Source organism: Cataglyphis hispanica, chromosome 3 (assembly GCF_021464435.1).
Source record: "Cataglyphis hispanica isolate Lineage 1 chromosome 3, ULB_Chis1_1.0, whole genome shotgun sequence".
NCBI lineage: Eukaryota > Metazoa > Arthropoda > Insecta > Hymenoptera > Formicidae > Cataglyphis > Cataglyphis hispanica.
In genome coordinates, this window is record NC_065956.1 from 4,713,909 (window position 1) to 4,732,048 (window position 18,140).

Genomic DNA, 18,140 nt, shown 5'->3' on the forward strand with positions numbered 1-18,140 from the left:
CTCTCCTCACTCCTCTGTTTACTTCCTCCTCGGCGGCGGCGCTTACTCCTCGACGCGTATTAACCTCGGCGGCGAAATGGCGAAGAAGACGTACGATTTGCTGTTCAAGCTACTGCTCATCGGCGACTCCGGCGTCGGCAAGACGTGCATACTGTTCCGCTTCTCGGACGATGCCTTCTCCACCACGTTCATTTCCACAATAGGTGAGAAACAAATAAAAGAAAAGAAAGATATACATGTGCATATATATGATATATATATATATGTAATAATATATATATATAATATATACATATATATATATATATATATATGTATGGATGAATAGATCAAGAATCGGTCCCCCGTTGACGCAACGCTTTTATTGAAAAAAAGAAATCAGCTGTGGCGTCTCGTTCTATAAAATCAAACGCAATGGATCGCCGTTTCGTTTCTCCGTGTGCGAAGTTCACGGGCACGTGCACGTGTATGTGTACGAATACGTGTATGTATGTGTACATGTATGTATACATACATGCACACTTAAAGAACGTCGATTAGGATATAATTACCAGCGTTTTCTCACAAAAAAGTGATCATTGTACTTTCTTTTCGCTCGTGCATGCATCAATTTAATGACAAGCGCGTATTACATATGTTGCAGAAAAGATTTTCATCGTATAAACAATTTTTAACTTTATATAAATATGTATTTTTAACTTTATATTATATTTAATTTATACAAATAAAACTGACTGGATATATAAAACATATATATATAAAACATATATATATATATATATATATATATATATATATATATTTCTTGAAAGTTTATAAAAAAATATCTTATCCTTTTTTTTTAATGTATAAAATATAAAAGTGCTTCTTCTCATAGGTATTGATTTTAAAATCAAGACAGTGGAATTAAGAGGAAAGAAAATCAAATTACAAATATGGTGAGTTGTCATGTATATATATAATTTAAAAAATCTATATATTTATGTTTATATATTTACAGGGACACAGCTGGGCAAGAAAGATTCCACACTATTACAACATCATATTATAGAGGGGCTATGGGAATTATGCTTGTTTATGATATTACTAACGAAAAAACATTTGAAAATATTGTGAAGTGGTTGAGAAATATTGATGAAGTAAGTATATAACTTATTATTTATATTCACAAATATTACTTAAAGCAAACAATAATTTTCCCTATAAATATTTTTTTTAAAGCATGCAAACGAAGATGTGGAAAAGATGATATTAGGAAATAAGAGTGATATGGAAGAAAAACGTGTTGTCAGTACCGAGAAAGGAGAAGCAGTAAGTATTTAATTATTATACAGATTATTATACATTTTTTTATATATTATGATAAAACAATATTATGATCAACAATAGTATTGTCAAATACACAATATACAATTTCAATAAACAAAATTTTCTCATTTATAGATAGCAAGAGAACATGGCATTAGATTTATGGAGACATCTGCAAAAGCAAATATTAATATCGATCGAGCATTTAGTGAGTTAGCAGAAGCAATATTGGACAAAACACATGGCAAGGAACCTCAAGATGCACCCGACAGAGTGACAGTTGATCGAAGAGTAGAAAGAAGTTCGAATCGGTGCTGCTAATTTTATATATTATTTATTTTAACGGTACATGATGAACTATATATCAGCTCGTGCCACACTTGGGATAGAGTTCTCAATAGACTTAGAGCATAATTTAAAGCATAATAACATATTTAAACATTTCACGACACTGCCTGATCAGGTGTAATCTAATCTCACTTTTGCTCTGGTAAAAACACATTTTTTTATGCTGCAATCAAAAACATATTTGCTAAAAAAAAAAGATTACTCATCCAATCCAATATATTTGAAAGTTATGTTTTGTAATTACATTTACATAAGCAAAGTTTCAAAAAAACCCTCTTTCACAATATATTATAGAATTATATCTATAATATATAAACGAATTTGAAATTTCAGTTTATACAAATGATAAAAAAAGTGCATAAACACGCAAGTTTTAATAATGAATCTTCATGTTTCATGTGAAACGCTATTGCATTGTTGCACGAACAAAGAGAACTAGGACATATTGTTTGTTATGAGGCTGCAATTTGTTACCATGTTGAGTGATGTGAGTATGAGTGTCAGCTTTGATCTTGGTAAATCTTTTTGGATATTAAAAGCTTTCCTCTGTGAATAATTGCACCAGACACGTGCTTATTTGTATATTAAGTTAAGGTGAGAAAGTTTAAAACCAAAAGCTTTTACCGTTTTGTGTACGACCGATTTATTATAAATATAAATATCCACAATTTCGAAATCATCCTGTTGTTATTTTTTAAAAACATATATACATATATGAAAACATTTTAAATATGAAAACATATACATATGTATATATCCTGGATGAAATCTTTTTAAATGATGAAAATTACAGATAAATAAATTTCTATTATATATAAAAACTTTGTCTCAAAAACATTAAAAATATAACACAATTTAAATTATAGAATTTTTAATTTTTTTTCTATATGCATTATTGGTAAAAATTAATCAGCAATAATTATCTAATAATTTTTTCTGCATCATATCAGATGATATTGTAAACAGGATTGTCATGCATTATGTAACATTACATGAAACCTAAAACTTTGTGCATGCATCATGCATAAAAATATTAACATATCTATTGAAAACAATGTAATACTTATTATCTGAAATTGAAAAAAAAGATCAGAAATATTGGAGAATAATTACACATTTTATTATTTAAATATGAACAAAGAATAAACAATCACAATTTAATCTAAATATATACATACATATATATATATATATATATATATGGACAACCACAGGTATAAGCATCTTTCAGGATTACCTCTGGAGAATTACAGTCAGGTCCAGATAATACAATACTACAACTAATGCTGGGTGTTTTTATATCACATAATATCATTTTATATTATACATATATATATTTATTATAATTATATTATCATAATAAATTTTTATTTAGATGTATACATTTTTTGATCGTATTAAAGAATTCATAAGAAAGTTTATTTAAAAAAGTAAAAGATATAAATTTCATAATCATTTTTATGATTTTAGAAATGATTTTGATGATAATTACGTATACTAAACATAAAATAACGTAAAATAATATAATAAAGAAAAAAAACTGATACTTTTTTATGGTCATGATAATATTGTATACTATCCTATTAGAATAATTATAAGAATTTATATTTGGTTTCATACCTAAGAGAGGATAGGAAACACTTTGTTATATTATACTTTATGGAACTAGATTAGAGGCTTTGGAATCTAAGCGTGCAGTTTGTACACATTAATCTTCGAAAATTTGTAAAAGCTATGTTCATAAAAATTAAAGTCTTGCCAATAATATATATATACTTCTTTACATTTCATTACTTGCTCGCCTACAGTGTACTCTCACGACGATAACTGCAGAGAGCCAGAGCAGGACGGCGATAAGTAAAAGCTGGCTTTGTATTTTGTAGTAGTTACAACATAATAAATTAAAATAGAAATAGAATTGACAGCAATTAGTCTCGCGAAGCGCCAATAATAGTCAGGATATAGATGAAAATGTTAATAACATCTAGATACAGGCTCAACGCGGCAAAGATGTACTCCTCCGGCGAAATAGAATATTTGTGCTTTCCACCTATCATCATTTGCGTATCATAAATTAGATAAAAAGAGAATATTAATGCACCGAGCGATGCATAAACCAAAGTCATAATTCTTCCAGGCCAGATCATCGCGATTATACCGAAAATAAGTAAAATAAGTACAGCGACGAATAGAACGCTGTGCAATCCTGTAAAATCAATTTTCGTCTGAAATGCGAATATTGTCAATCCTAGACAAACCGCTGCTGTAATTCCAACAGCTAACATAACCTGCAAAAACATTGTACATAGATAAAATTTCTTACAATTTAATATAATGTAGTAAAATTGTTCACAGATATACAATATTCACAATCAATATTAAAATTGTTTTGAATAACTTACTTCTTCACTTTTGTAAGTCGAAGAAGCTATAGCCAACAAGAAAGCCTCTGCCAATGTAAATAAAAATAGGAATATGAAATTCATCGGTGCCTTACGTCTCACATTAGTACAGCAAGCCATACATATGATTAAGACAATAGTTGCAGCAAAAGCAATCCAAAACAATTCTGTATGTTTCATAGCCCATTGCTGTGTTGGTTTATGATAAAGGAACAAAGTAATCATCCCAAGTGTGATGAGTAACTGACACATCAGGATGCTATATACTTTCCTATAAAAGAAAATAATATGTATTTACATATATTTTCTATAATCATATATATTCTATCGAGAACAGGCTATATAAATTTAAAAAGCTATGAAACTTACCTGATGAAGCCATTCCTAATAGTTTTATCATTAAATTCGAATCCTTTGACCTCATCTTGCAGAGGGTCCTCTCCATAGCCAGACCCATACATTCCTGATTGAACTGGTGGTATTCCTCCGAATCCTGCACCAACCGGTGGTGCACCGTAAGGTGGAGCACCTGGTGGAGGTATAAATCCTGGACCTATTCAAAAATAGTAATATTCGATGAATAAATAAAATGCTATGATATATTTTAAATAATTTAACATATTTTAAAATAATTTAAATAATGTTATAGTAGCTATATATCTACCAGGCGGATTCCCACCGGAGTAAGGTGGTGGATATCCTGGATTTTGTGGAGGATATGGATAGCCTTCTTGTGGTGGTGGATATCCGGGATTTTGTTGAGGGTATGGACCTGCACAGTCAAATTCAAAAAACATAGATATCAACGTAGCAATATCATATATATTTAACCTTGTAATAATGTGAAGCACTCTGTGTACTAACAGCAGCCACTAATTTTACATAGTGTATGTTTTATTCTTTTGTAAGATTAAATTCTTATTATATTTGATATAATTTCTTGGAGTGTATATATTCGTGAATATATATTGTACAAAAACTAATCATGATGAGATATGTACATGTGTGTGTAGGTGCGTGCTAATCAACACTTTTGTTAATATACTACTTGCACATATATTAACTTGCTAATTTTAATAATTTTTTTTTTATTCTCTCAAGTGTCAATTAAAAATAATCATTATTAACAATATGCTTTTTCAAATCTTGTAAAAATATTATAAAATGATGCACTCTTTTAAGCAAGTGCTATAATGCTGTTAATCGAATGATCTCTGGTATAGATTTAGAACAGTTAAATAATGAAATATAATAATATAAAAAACATATTAAAAACAGAAGGAAAAAAGAGAGATCAGAACCTTGTTGCCCTGGATAGAATCCCGCACCAGGTGCTTGCCAAGTTGTCATCTTTTGGTTTTGTTTTAGCTGAAAAAGAACTTATCATTATATATATAACTAGGGATCTTTTTTACGAAAACAATATCAATAAATCTGCATAAATGCTCCAACAGTATTAAAAATGTAACAATATATTAAAAGAATTATTGAGAAACATTTATTTTATGTCACTCTTTCCTTCTCTTAAATTAACATTATATATCATTATAAAAGATATAAACATATTAATATCAACAATCATTTAAATTTAAATATATTAATCATAATAAAATATATGTCTCTTACTCATTCTTATAAGAATATTATTTATGTCACAATTTTTATGTACATACTTGGAATTCTAAGCTTGCTGACTTATCAATATCATTATTATTTTTTAATATTTTTTTCCTACATAAAAAGTGCTTTCAAACGACAACAAAATACAGATACAATATGTTAGATATACGTTATAAAATTAAAGAAAGTTAATATATTCCAATTTTTGAACTCAATGAATCATGGGCCGATACTTGAAAAGATATAATTATGTACTGTAATGTGATCATCATTATCATATATCATTTGATTATATTTGCCTTAATAGATGAAGAACTATTTTGGCTCATGCACATTGGCTACAAAAGTCTAGCAATCTTATCTCATAGCATTAAATAATCATTCAAAACAATATAAATATAAATATAATAACTCAATTTGACTCAATTATTAATAATCGAAAAATTCACAAAAAAAATTAATACATAATATAATATTTAATTGAATAAAACAATATGTTAATTTACTTCGCATATATGTTATTATCTTGTAAGAATAGGGAAAAATGCATCTTTATACACAGAGCATTACATTTTGTAACAAGCTGTAATTTAATGTTTGCGAACGATGATAAGGACGACTGATATTCCACGAAAATATTAATTACATTAATGTTAGTCGTAGAATAGGAATAGAATGTGCAATTATCGAATACTTTTTAATTATTACAACGCATTTGACGCGTATTCTTAACGCATATGTATTATATCGCTCTTCTCTTTGTCATCAAAAAATAATTAAAAGTAGAATAATGCAGTTTTTTTTTCTCGGATAAACGATATGTCGCGATAACCGCCTTTGTATACATTAACAATAATCTATCTGAATATCTATATATATATATCTTATCAAAAATTATCTTCTTGAAAGAATGCGAGTGCGTGTATACACGACATTTACACGACCTACGCTCCCAACTACACATGCTAGAAAAAAATGCACATATATATATATATATATGTACATATGCACGTCATATTATTTGAGCGCAATAAGACATCAAGATCTAGAATGCAGTAGATGTGACACCAGCGCGATAATAAACGATATGTAAAAAAAAAAATCAATAACGCTTCTCTCAGAAAATTAAAAATTTAAATGTTTCGAATTTCGAACGGCGTTGTTAGACGCCATTCTGTTTCTGCTCAATCGACTGTTTGCGATAGCAAGGTCGCGCCGTATTATCGAGCCGTGAAAATCTATTCGCGTGATTACAGTCCTCTTCCCTTCCCTCCCTTCCCCCCCTCTCAGAGTGATGACTAAGAAACGGCGCTTTCTCCCGGAAATCTGCGTGCAATATCCGCGAACGACAAACTTGCATGCAATTACGCGCGTGCAACATCAGCTGTCGTTCGCGCGACTCGCGAGCGAGAAGGGAACGCAATGCGTATGTCGATTCGATACGTCATCCAATCTTTCTGGAAATAGTTGCAATCGATAATCGCGTTTTCCCCGAATGCGGCCCACGAATATTGCGTTGACATGTATTATTTACCTCGTTACTTCGCGCGGAACAGATCCCCTCTGGTTAGCAGCAGTATAGCAGCAAAGTGATGCGTAGCGCGAGAAAAACAACTACTATTCACTCGATCGCTATAGGACGCAATCGCAAGTGACACACTTTGCACGTTCGTTACAAACACCCGACTGTAGACTGAAGTTCGCCGTCGAACAGTATGAAGTATGAAGCGGGCCGGTCGCGGTCGCCGGTTTCTGGGGAGTGTCAATGTATCGAGCGCCTGCGTGTTGTGTCCTCGCTATATTCTTCAAATCTTCCGTTTATCGCGCGTGAAAATCGCCGAATTCCCAGCTGATCATCTTCGATCATTTTCCGATGCACAATATCTAGTTTTCGAATGAATGGGTTTTAATCCATCTCGGATCAATGAATCACTATTTTACTATGAATTCAAGTCTTTTATTGGCAGAGACGATACAATGACGTCATTACTCAACCTTTGGTCTATCAAAACATGCTTCATTCGAAAACACTATAAGATCAACATCCATGCCGATCGCGAGAACTACAAAATTTAGATATTTAATGCCCATATTTTTCAGGAATATAAAAATATTACAATAATAATAACTTAATTATAATTTGATATTGCTATCTAATATACAATATTAGAATAAAAAAATATCATGTGCTATTAACAAGAAGTATGTTAATAAATCTATAAATTCTCGTTTCTTGATATATAATTATTATGCAATTATCATTATATATTCTTGATCTATAATTTAGGGATATACAAAAACACATGATGGGACAAAATTTGTCTTTTGGCATTTTTAAATATAGCAGATTTAATCGCTCTCAGAGCGATTAATGACGTCATTGCATTATCTCTGCTAATAAAAGACTTGAATTTATGATAAAACATAGTGATTAATTGATCCGAGTTGAATTAATTTGTCCATTTGGAAATGCTATTTATCTCTTGGTTGGTCAATTCAATACTACTCTACGAGTATGATTTTCGAACGCACTACGGCAGTATGGAAAAAGAAAAGTAACTATAGAACAAGGCGCGCGCTTTTTATTATAATAAATAATTCAATGAATAATTTAATAAACAATTATATCATCTAAATATGATGATGATCATCATCAATTATTTATTAATTATGCATATTATAATTTTTATTACTTATTTTTTATTTGATTATAAATATAATTATTTATTTATTAATAATATAAAAATAATTATACAATAAATATAAATTAATTAATAATATTAATATTATTACATAATAGTACGATATCTCCGAGAAACCATTAAAAGCATTTCGATTCCTCAATAATGCGAAATAATTTCCAATGATAAAAATTATTACAAAATTAAGAAATCACTTCAGATGAATCAGTAAATTTAGAATCGATCGGAATCGGCTTATACATGTCGGCAAATTATATTATTGAACTTTCATCTCTGCCATCAACGAGATATCATTATTCTCGTCGGTGTATCTACACAAGTCCGCCAACTGGACTGGTTTCTGAATTCTAAAAGATGTTACAAACATTAGATTCTTTTTGGACATATATTTCAAGAATGCGCGATATTATGACTTCGGATTTGAAATTGGCAACCTCAAAAACGATTATACCGATTTTTGAAACATGATCGATCTTATCAGTTTTGACACGAAAAACGGTTCAAGGGCTTACCAGTTAACTAGCTAAAACGATTGCAATTTTGTTCTTGTGATTTATTTACTTTTGAGACGTAATCACGTTCAGAATAATGCGATAACAATGGAATCGCGATTAGCGGCCAACTTAAGCATTTAATATCAATTTTATAATGAATTTTATAAGATTATAATATATAATATAATATATAAAAAGACATAGCTTATTTATAATAGATTATCTTATAAAACGCAGGATATAGAGGAAAATGTGAATAACATCTAGATACAGATTCAACGCGGCGAAGATGTATTCCTCCGGCGAAATGGAATATTTGTGCTTTCCACCTATCATTATTTGCGTATCATAGATTAGATACAAAGAGAATATTAATGCACCGAGCGACGCATAAATCAAAGTCATAATTCTTTCAGGCCAGCTTATTGCGATTATACCGAAAATAATTAAAATAAGTAAAGCGACGAATAGAACATTATGTAATCCTGTAAAATCAATTTTCGTCTGAAATGCGAATATTGTCAATCCTAGACAAACCGCCATTGTAATTCCAATAGCTAACATTACCTGCAAAAACATAAATTGTAAATAGATAAAATTTCTTACAATTTAATATAATATAGTATAAATTTACATATATACAATATTCGAAATCAAGATTATAATGTTAAAATTGTTTTGGACAACTTACTTCTTCACTTTTAAAAGCCGAAGAAATTACAGCCAGCAAGAAAGCAAACATCAACGTAAATAAAAACAGGAATATGTAGTTCATCGGGGCTTTACGTCTCATATTGGTACAACAAACCATACATATCATCAAGACAAAAATTGTACCAATAGCGATCCAAAGCAATTCTACATGATTGAAAGCCCATTGCTGTGTTGGTTTATGGTAGAGGAACAAACTAATCAACCCAAATGTGATAAGTAACTGACACATCAGGATGCTATATACTTTCCTATAAAAGAAAAATATATATTTATATATTTGTTATAAATTCTATCTGAAGCATGTTATATAAATTTTAAGAGTGAAATTTACCTAATAAAACCATTCCTAATGGTTTTATCATTAAATTCAAATCCTTTGATTTCATCCTGCAGAAGGTCTTCTCTATAGCTAGTCACGTATATTATTGATTGATCTGGTACTCTTTCAAGTCCTGAACTAATTGGTGGTGCCTCACCAATTGGTGGAGCATCTGGTGGAGGTTTAAATCCTGGTCCTATTAAAAAATGGTAATGTCCAATGAATAAATAAAATGTTATGATATTTTAAAATATTTTAAATAATATTATGTTGAGCTGTATATCTACCTGGCGGATTCCCACCAGAATAAGCTGGCGGATATCCTGCATTTTGTGGAGGATGTGAATAGTCTTCTTGCGATGGTAAATACCCAGGATTTTGTTGACAGTATGGCTGTGGACCTACACAATCAAATTCGAAAAACATAGATATCAACGTTGCAATATCGATCATATGCATTTAACTTTATAGTAACGTGAAGAACGGTGTGTATTAACAGCAGCCTCTTTTACATAATGCATGTTTTATGTTTTTGTAAGATTAAATTTTAATTATATTTGATAAAATTTGTTGGAATGTATATATTTGTGAATATATATTGTACAAAAACTAATCCTGATGAGCTGCGTATGTGCGTGCTAATCAACATTTTTTATAACGCGCTTGCATATATATTAACTTGTTAATAATTTTTTTTTAAGTGTTGATTAAAAATAATTATTATTAACAATGTGCTTTCTCCAAAAATTGTGTAAAATGATGTACACTTTTAAGCAAGTATTAAAATGTTGTTGATTGAATGATCTTTAATATAGATTCAGAATAGCTAAATAATGAAATATAATAATATAGAAAATATATTAAAAACAGAAGGAAAAGAGAGAGATTAGAACCTTGTTTTTCTGGATATAATTCCGCACCAGGTGCTTGCAAAGTTGTCATCTTTTGGTTTTGTTTTATCTGAAAAAGAATCTATCATTATATATATATATAATTGGGATCTCTTTTACGAAAGCAATATCAATATACCTGCATAAAATAATATTTACGACAATATTAAAAGTGTAAAAATATTTAAAAAATCATTGAGAAACATTTATTTTATGTCTCTCAGTCACTCTTTCCCTTTCTTAGATTAATATTAAGTATCGTTATAAAAGATATAAACATATTAATATCAACAATCATTAGATAAATATATTAATCATATTAAATATATATCTTTTACTCATTCTTGTAAGAATATCATTTATGTTACAATTTTCGTATACATATATGAAATTCCAAACATGCTAATTTATCAATATTATTTTTTAATATTTTTTCCTATATAAAATGTACTTTCAAACGATAATAAAAGGCAGATACAAATTAGATATGTTACAAAAGTAAACATGATTAATATACCACATTTTTGGACTTAATTAGTTATGGACCGAGACTTGAAAAGATAATATATTTGCCTTAGAAGATGGAGGACTATTTGGGCTCATGCGTACACAAAAGATCTAGCAGTCCTATCTCACAATCTTATTTCATAGCATTAAATTATCTTTCAAGAAATAATATAAATAATTCGATTTGACTCCATTATTAATAATTAAAAAATTTGCAAAAAGATTAATACATAATATAATTTTTAATTAAATAAAATAGAATGTTAATTTATATTCACATTATTATCTTGTAAAAATAAGTAAAAATGCAAATCGATAATAGCAGGTTCGAATCATCTTATCAATTAAGAGAAATCTGCAACAAAAAAAAATGGCGTGAAGAATTCTGTGTAAGTCCCATTACTCGAGGTCCACACATGTTATTGAAGTCATTTGAAATTGTTTAATAAATATGTGTCCGTTAATGTTTCTAACAGAATTACAACTATCGAAAGTTGATGTGAATATTTCAAACATTTTCTGTCAGTATGGTATTATTTACATTAAAAAAAAAATAAATAAAAAGAAATAAGAAATTCTTCTGATATAGTGGAGCGAACTGTATCATTTTTACGCAGAGCAAGAATTTATATTGAATCTGCAGGAGATAATTTTTGACAAAATTTATAGTACATTTGGAAATAAACAAGTTAAATTAAATGTCTGTTTCTTTTTCAAATATTTATCTCAACTTTTAAAGGTTAATAGTTTTGTTAGAAAGCATTTACGGACATACTTCATTGAACAATTTCAACTCTAAATGACTTCAATAATATGCCCTTAATACTATGAATCTCGAGTCATGAGACATTCTGTATTAATACAATGAACTTTGCTCCGGTTGAAGACAGAACATGCGTTAAAACATGGAGTTAGCAACCCGCGTGTAAACATTGATTGAAGGAAATGGCGAATCTTATAAAACTGTCTGTATTTAGAAAAATTTTTTTTTTAATAAGAAATTATTTACAATCGTTAATAATATTAATTTAAAGGTCAATGATTTAATAATTGCTATTAAAGTAAAATTCACGATCAAATCTCTTTGAATGATTTATCGAACGCTTGATACAATATTAAATTATTAATAGTAAAAGACAATATTATGCGATGTGATTTGTTACCAGACAGTTTTTGCGATTTCTGAGATAAAATTAATTTACCAGCAAGAAAGGTTCAGTTTTAAGAGAGCAATAAAACTCAAATGACAATGTGCATTCAATATTTTTAATAAATATGTAAAAAAAAATTAGATCAATTTAAATATGTAAAGAAAAGGCTCTCACAACAACAGAGGGGAAGAAAAAACGGGCTAATTAAGAACCAAAGGCGGTTGTAATTGCGCAAATATTATAATTAAAATAGTTATTTATTGTACATTTCGGTCCTAGTATTGATTGGAGCATCTTCAGCAATTAGTTAATGCAATTATTAATTAATGCTTATGTAAATGTCGAGTCATGATACACGATAATGATGGAAGAGTCAGGTTCCGGCCATTGAGTTATGTCTTGTTTACTGACTCACAGTGCCGATCCTTGATGGATGAGCTTTAAGATTAGACTGATCTTATTTATGGGATCTATTTATGTGATGAGAGGAATTGTCCTTTACGATCGGAGGGCAACTCGCCATACTCTTATAATTATGTATTAAGTATTGATAGCTTCGATAAAGCGTGAAGCGCAGTGGCTGAGTAGCCTAAAGAGCGCACGTTTCTGACAGAGTGTTTGAGATTTTGCAGTGCCAACTTTTTTTTAGTAACGACTGTATTTATCATTTTTAATTAACTTTTTTTCTTATTCTTTTGTAGCAAAATATTAATAATTATGTAATATTTGTTACATATAATAAAAGATTATAAGAATTTTTGTATATTTATTTATTATATATTATATATTATGTTTATTTACTTTTATTTATTATAAAATTCAGATATTACAATTGCTATAACAATGTTGTGGGTAAAAATTAATATAAAAATATTGGAAACACAAATGAGTCATACATCACGAACATTTTATAAAACAATAATTTTTTTTACACAAACATTTTATATTTTGCCAATATCTACTCATGTTCTTTCAAGAATTGATTCATACTTGTTTCTTTTATTTTTACAATATATAAAATTAATGTATAACACAGAAAATAAAGGAGATTTCCTTAATGATCGATACTCGTGAGAATAGTTAATGATTTTTTGAAATCGTAATCTTGTGCGCATGTGCTAAAGACAACAGATATCAGAATTTATTCTTATGAAGATACAAAAAAAAGTTTTATTTGGGTTTTATGTTTCGATATTCGAGACAATATACATATACACAAATACTTTCACCATTTTACTATAATTTTCACTGGTCATTTTTAATGTTTTTAAGTTAATTTTCACCCACAATTATATATCCAGTACAACAATGTCTTGTTAATGCTTAAAGAAATGAACAAAAAAGAATGTGAGAATGCTAATGAATGTGAACTAATGATCTGAGATGTAATGAAATTACTCACCGTTAAATCAGCAAGTTCATCGCAAAAATATCAGTTTCCAATTATCATTTAGATAAATTATACGGAAAGAAAATTTTTACTAAATTAGATATTAAAAACGGGTTTCATCAAATTAATATTTATTCTGATGTTACGAAATATTTTATTTTTGCAACTCCGTGGTCAATATGGAATATTTACAATTGCCTTCTGGTTTCTCAGAAGCACTAGCAGAATTTCAAAAACTCATATTTAAAAACGCATTTTCGAAAGATTAATACACGCAAAGATAAAATATTAATCTCCAATAACATTAAAGAAAATCTTGAAATATTAAAAGTATTGATATTGCAACAAATTTGACCTTGAATTAAATTTAGCAAAATGTTTTTTTTATGTTGCATGCGTTGAATCATTTACGCGTCTAAAAGAAACATTAACATCTCAACCTGTTTTATGTTTATGTAATCCTATGAATATATTTTCTGCGGAAATCAAAATACGCACCAACGCAAGTAGTCTGGGTTTTCGAGCAATTCTGTTACAAAAACAATCGAATGATCATTTCGGGCCAATTGCATACTTTATTAAAGCAACTTCTGATACGGAGAAAAAATACCATAGCTTTGAGTTAGAAATATTGATCATCGTTAAAGCTATCGAGCGATTTCATGTCTATTTCCAGGGTATAAATTTCAAAATAATAATGAATTGTAATTCTCTAGTTTGGCAACAAAAAAAAAAAAATTAATATCAATCCTCGCTTTGCTCATTGGATCATTTTTTTTAAATAAAATTATCAATTCCAGATAAAACATTGATCGCCAGATAAAATGATATATGTGGACTGCCTGAGTTATAATATAATGTTAATAAATTTTATTACTGTAAAAGATGAATTAATGTATAAAGAACTAATGGACACAAAATTAAATAAATTGCTATGGAACTCGAAACGAAAGAAAGTAAATATTTTTCATTAATAGATAGTTTAATATTTAAAAATTTTAAAAATAAACAATTGTTTTTGTTGAAAATTGTGTTAAATATAACTTTGAATCATAGGCTACGAACAGCAAAACACAATTGATAACGAATTATGGCAATTAATCAATGATTCAATCGCAATAAAAATAATCGCGATAAAAATAAAGATGATGAAGAAAGAGAAGAGTTAAGGAATGCAGCAAACGTAGTTAATTATACGGTAAAAGAATATAATAAAATACAATACGACTTAAGACATAAAAATGACGAAGGAGATCTGGTATTGATAAAAATATTACAACACAAAACCAGGGATTAAAAGTTGATGCCAAAATTCAAAGAACCTTAACAAATTTAAAAAATATTAAAATCGATGTGTGACTAATGAAAATTGAATGAATCAAACGATTAATTATTGTGAAGAGAAAAGAAAAAAAAAAATAAATAAATAAAATATTTCAAAGGTACAGGGTAATAAATATTTTTAGATAAAGGATAGAAAAAAAATGTGTAAACTTTTTTTTTTTTTTTTTTTTTTGTATCAGTGAGCATTGAAATTATTGCGCAGGATTTTTCTTTTTCTTTTTTTTTTCTTTTCTCTGTTCTTTTGTTAGGATCATGTTGATAAAGCGAAAATTAGTTCGGAACGAGCTAAGGATTGTGGCACACAAAGGAACTTAAACAATAAGACTTAAGAATTTCGTCCAACGAAATTTTCAGCGTTGCTTACGTTTTAATATAGCTGTCTTACTGTTCGACCGTGATTGGTCAATTCGCTTGTAGTCTGAAGTCTTACAGCTTGAGTTTTTTTTGTGTGCCATATGGCCTTTATACGTCAGAATGGCTGAAACTATAGGCAACTTTTATAAGACGAAATCATAATATAATATTAGGTAAGAATGATAAATAAACAGTTAGAAAAAGATTATAAAATAGCATTGAAAGACGGTGCGGAAAGCAAAGGGGGGATAATACGTGAATAATATGTGAAAAGATCAGATCGATAGCTGAAAAGTAAATAGCGAGAATTAGGAGCGAGACAAGACATAGACATGGGGAAAAGCGAAAGAATATATGCGAGTTGACGCAAGATACCTCGGAGCAAAGACAATAGCGTACAGTCTCGATGTAAAATTGAAGAGTGTGCGGTATTGTGTGTACGTAAAAATATAATTAAATAAAGTATGAATGTTAACACCAAAGGAAAAACTAATGTGAGTAAGATTATTCTCCCGTAATGCACACACTTCGCGTAGAACAGGTCCTATCTAGTTAGCAGTAGTATAGCAGCACAACAATGCGTAGCGTAAGAAAAACAAATTTACTCGATCGCTATATGGCGCGAAAGACGCAACCGCAAGTGAAACACTTTATGAGTTTGTTGCAAACAAACGGCCGAATGGAGACTGAAGTGCTCCGCCGAATCCGGATGGATAAGAAGCGGACCGGTCGCCGGTCTTCTGGGGAGTGCCGTGTCAATGTGTCGAGCGTCTACGTGTCTTTGTGTTCTCACTACATTCTCGAATTCCCAATTGATCGTCTTCGGTCATTTTTTCCCGATGCTCACGCATTCTCTAATAGCGTTTTCGAATGAACGGGTTTCAATTTATCCCGGATCAATTTCCGGGTCAATTCCCTGATTAATCACTATTTTATTATGAATTCAAATCTTTTATTGGCAGAAACGATGCAATGATGTCATTAATCAACTTTGGCTCGATCAAGTCTGCTTCATTCAAAAACGCTATAAAAAATCAGCATCCATCGATCGCGCGAAAATTATGAAACTTACATATTTAATGCACATATTTTTCACGAATTTAAAAACGAATCACGAATACTAAGAATAGGATATTCGAACGTATCACAGCAATATTGAAAAGGAAAAATAGATGCGGAAAGAAAGAAGTCTGAGAGAAGTCATGCCGCTGTTTTTTAAAAGACGTTTTTTCTAGCTAATACAATAGCGTCAACTAGATTCATTTTACTTTAGACGGCGAAACTACATGTCTAGATACAATTTTCGATAAAACAGCCGTTGGTGCATGTCCGTGCTAGAATTATAATTGTGAATCAAAAATGCAGAGATATAATATGGATTTATTAATTTTATTAGCCGCGCGTGAAGTTTTGTCGGTCTAGTATACAGGAGATAACAGAATGAACGCATATAAACAATACTATCAGATACACAACAACAATCCAAATCAAAAAGTTCCGTACCAATTTTTGATCTGAGCTTTTTTTTCGTTATTATACGATGTTAAAGTTATCTAATCAGCGCCTGTTAATACTACTCAAATGAATTTTTTTAATAATTTTAACCGTGTGTTCTTTTAATTTTTAAGAATTTTCAATCATTAGCAGTGTTAATTTGATTCTTTCATATGATCGTTTGTAAATGTTCGAAAATTGTAACTGTGTATTTTTAATGTTAGCGATGTGTAATTGCTAATTTTCGGGCCGGTGATAATGCCTACGGCACACCTTTGGCGCGACTTCGACCTATCGATTTTCCGTTTCGACGATACGAGATAATAGTTGGGCGCCAGACGCAGGGACACACAAAAAAAATTTACGCAAAATCGATAATTTTTACGAAAAATTTTTCGCGATGCCAATACACTCGGCCGCTTCAACGAAATTGATAGGAATGATAGGCCTTATCTGACGTACTCCCATATGATATCGGGCCTCCTCTCGTTTTGCCGTTGGCTTCCGGTTGAGTTCTCGTCATCCTCTTCTTGTTTGGCCACCACTAGACTCAATATCTTACAATACTAAACGCTGACACAAAATATTCAGATGCGCGTGATCGTATCAGCCCCCACGACGGTCGGGCAGCTCTCTTTCTCTCCCTCTCTCTCTCTCTTCTCCCTCCCCCTTAAATCTGGAGAAAGGAAGCCCACACGATCGTCCGTAGCTGGGTTATTCCGTCCAAGTGATGGACGGAAAAAACATCACGTCACAAAGACGTGATATATTATCTGACATATTACCAGGCTTTCTGGGAATTATTATGCGAAAAATCGCGATATTTTATGCAATATTAGTTTTAATATTTAAAATGTTAAGAATTTTTTTTATATCTCGTGTAGTGCTTGTTGAAATTCTAATTAAAAGTCCGAATATTAAAAGTAATTTCTTTGAAATTTAGATATATTTTTATACAACATACATGAAATCAATTTCTGAAATGTGTTTTGAAATAGTTTTCATAACAATATAATATTTTTATGTCTAATGCTTAATACTATATTATTATATAGTATACTATATATAGTATACATATAAATTATAAATTAATCTAACAATTA

At 29.9% G+C, this 18,140-nt stretch overlaps 2 protein-coding genes across 6 annotated transcripts; one reads left to right on the forward strand and one right to left on the reverse strand.

Annotated features, from left to right (window-relative positions):
• Positions 1-60: 60 nt before the first annotated feature.
• Positions 61-2,335, forward strand: LOC126848408 (ras-related protein Rab-10). Its single transcript, XM_050589302.1, has 5 exons — positions 61-203; positions 878-938; positions 1,001-1,139; positions 1,222-1,311; positions 1,444-2,335. Exons 1-5 carry the CDS (start codon positions 77-79, stop codon positions 1,627-1,629), a joined length of 603 nt encoding a protein of 200 aa, XP_050445259.1. The 5' UTR covers positions 61-76; the 3' UTR covers positions 1,630-2,335.
• Positions 2,336-2,754: 419 nt separating this feature from the next.
• On the reverse strand, positions 2,755-17,703 carry LOC126848398 (protein lifeguard 1). 5 transcript variants are annotated; one of them, XM_050589276.1, is made up of 6 exons: positions 17,500-17,559; positions 10,801-10,867; positions 10,195-10,308; positions 4,428-4,611; positions 4,059-4,329; positions 2,755-3,944 (listed from the first exon to the last, which is right to left on the reverse strand). In XM_050589276.1, the coding sequence occupies exons 1-6, from the start codon at positions 17,503-17,505 to the stop codon at positions 3,585-3,587; spliced, it is 1,002 nt and encodes a 333-aa protein (XP_050445233.1). In that variant the 5' UTR covers positions 17,506-17,559; the 3' UTR covers positions 2,755-3,584. The 5 variants fall into 5 exon arrangements, with proteins under 5 accessions (XP_050445233.1, XP_050445235.1, XP_050445236.1 ...); XM_050589278.1 differs by lacking the exon at positions 17,500-17,559 and adding an exon at positions 16,149-16,195; XM_050589279.1 differs by lacking the exons at positions 10,195-10,308; positions 10,801-10,867; positions 17,500-17,559 and adding exons at positions 4,723-4,830; positions 5,360-5,426; positions 7,213-7,555.
• Positions 17,704-18,140: the final 437 nt, after the last annotated feature.

Coding starts and splice junctions, on each gene's coding strand:
- LOC126848398 (XM_050589276.1), bottom strand. Junction 4,330..4,427: donor ATTAGGAATGGCTTCATCAG/GTAAGTTTCATA, acceptor TTTCTTTTATAG/GAAAGTATATAGCATCCTGA. Junction 3,945..4,058: donor CGACTTACAAAAGTGAAGAA/GTAAGTTATTCA, acceptor ATGTTTTTGCAG/GTTATGTTAGCTGTTGGAAT.
- LOC126848408 (XM_050589302.1), top strand. CDS start 77: ATGGCGAAGAAGACGTACGATTTGCTGTTCAAGCTACTGCTCATCGGC. Junction 939..1,000: donor AAAATCAAATTACAAATATG/GTGAGTTGTCAT, acceptor ATATATTTACAG/GGACACAGCTGGGCAAGAAA. Junction 1,312..1,443: donor GTACCGAGAAAGGAGAAGCA/GTAAGTATTTAA, acceptor TCTCATTTATAG/ATAGCAAGAGAACATGGCAT.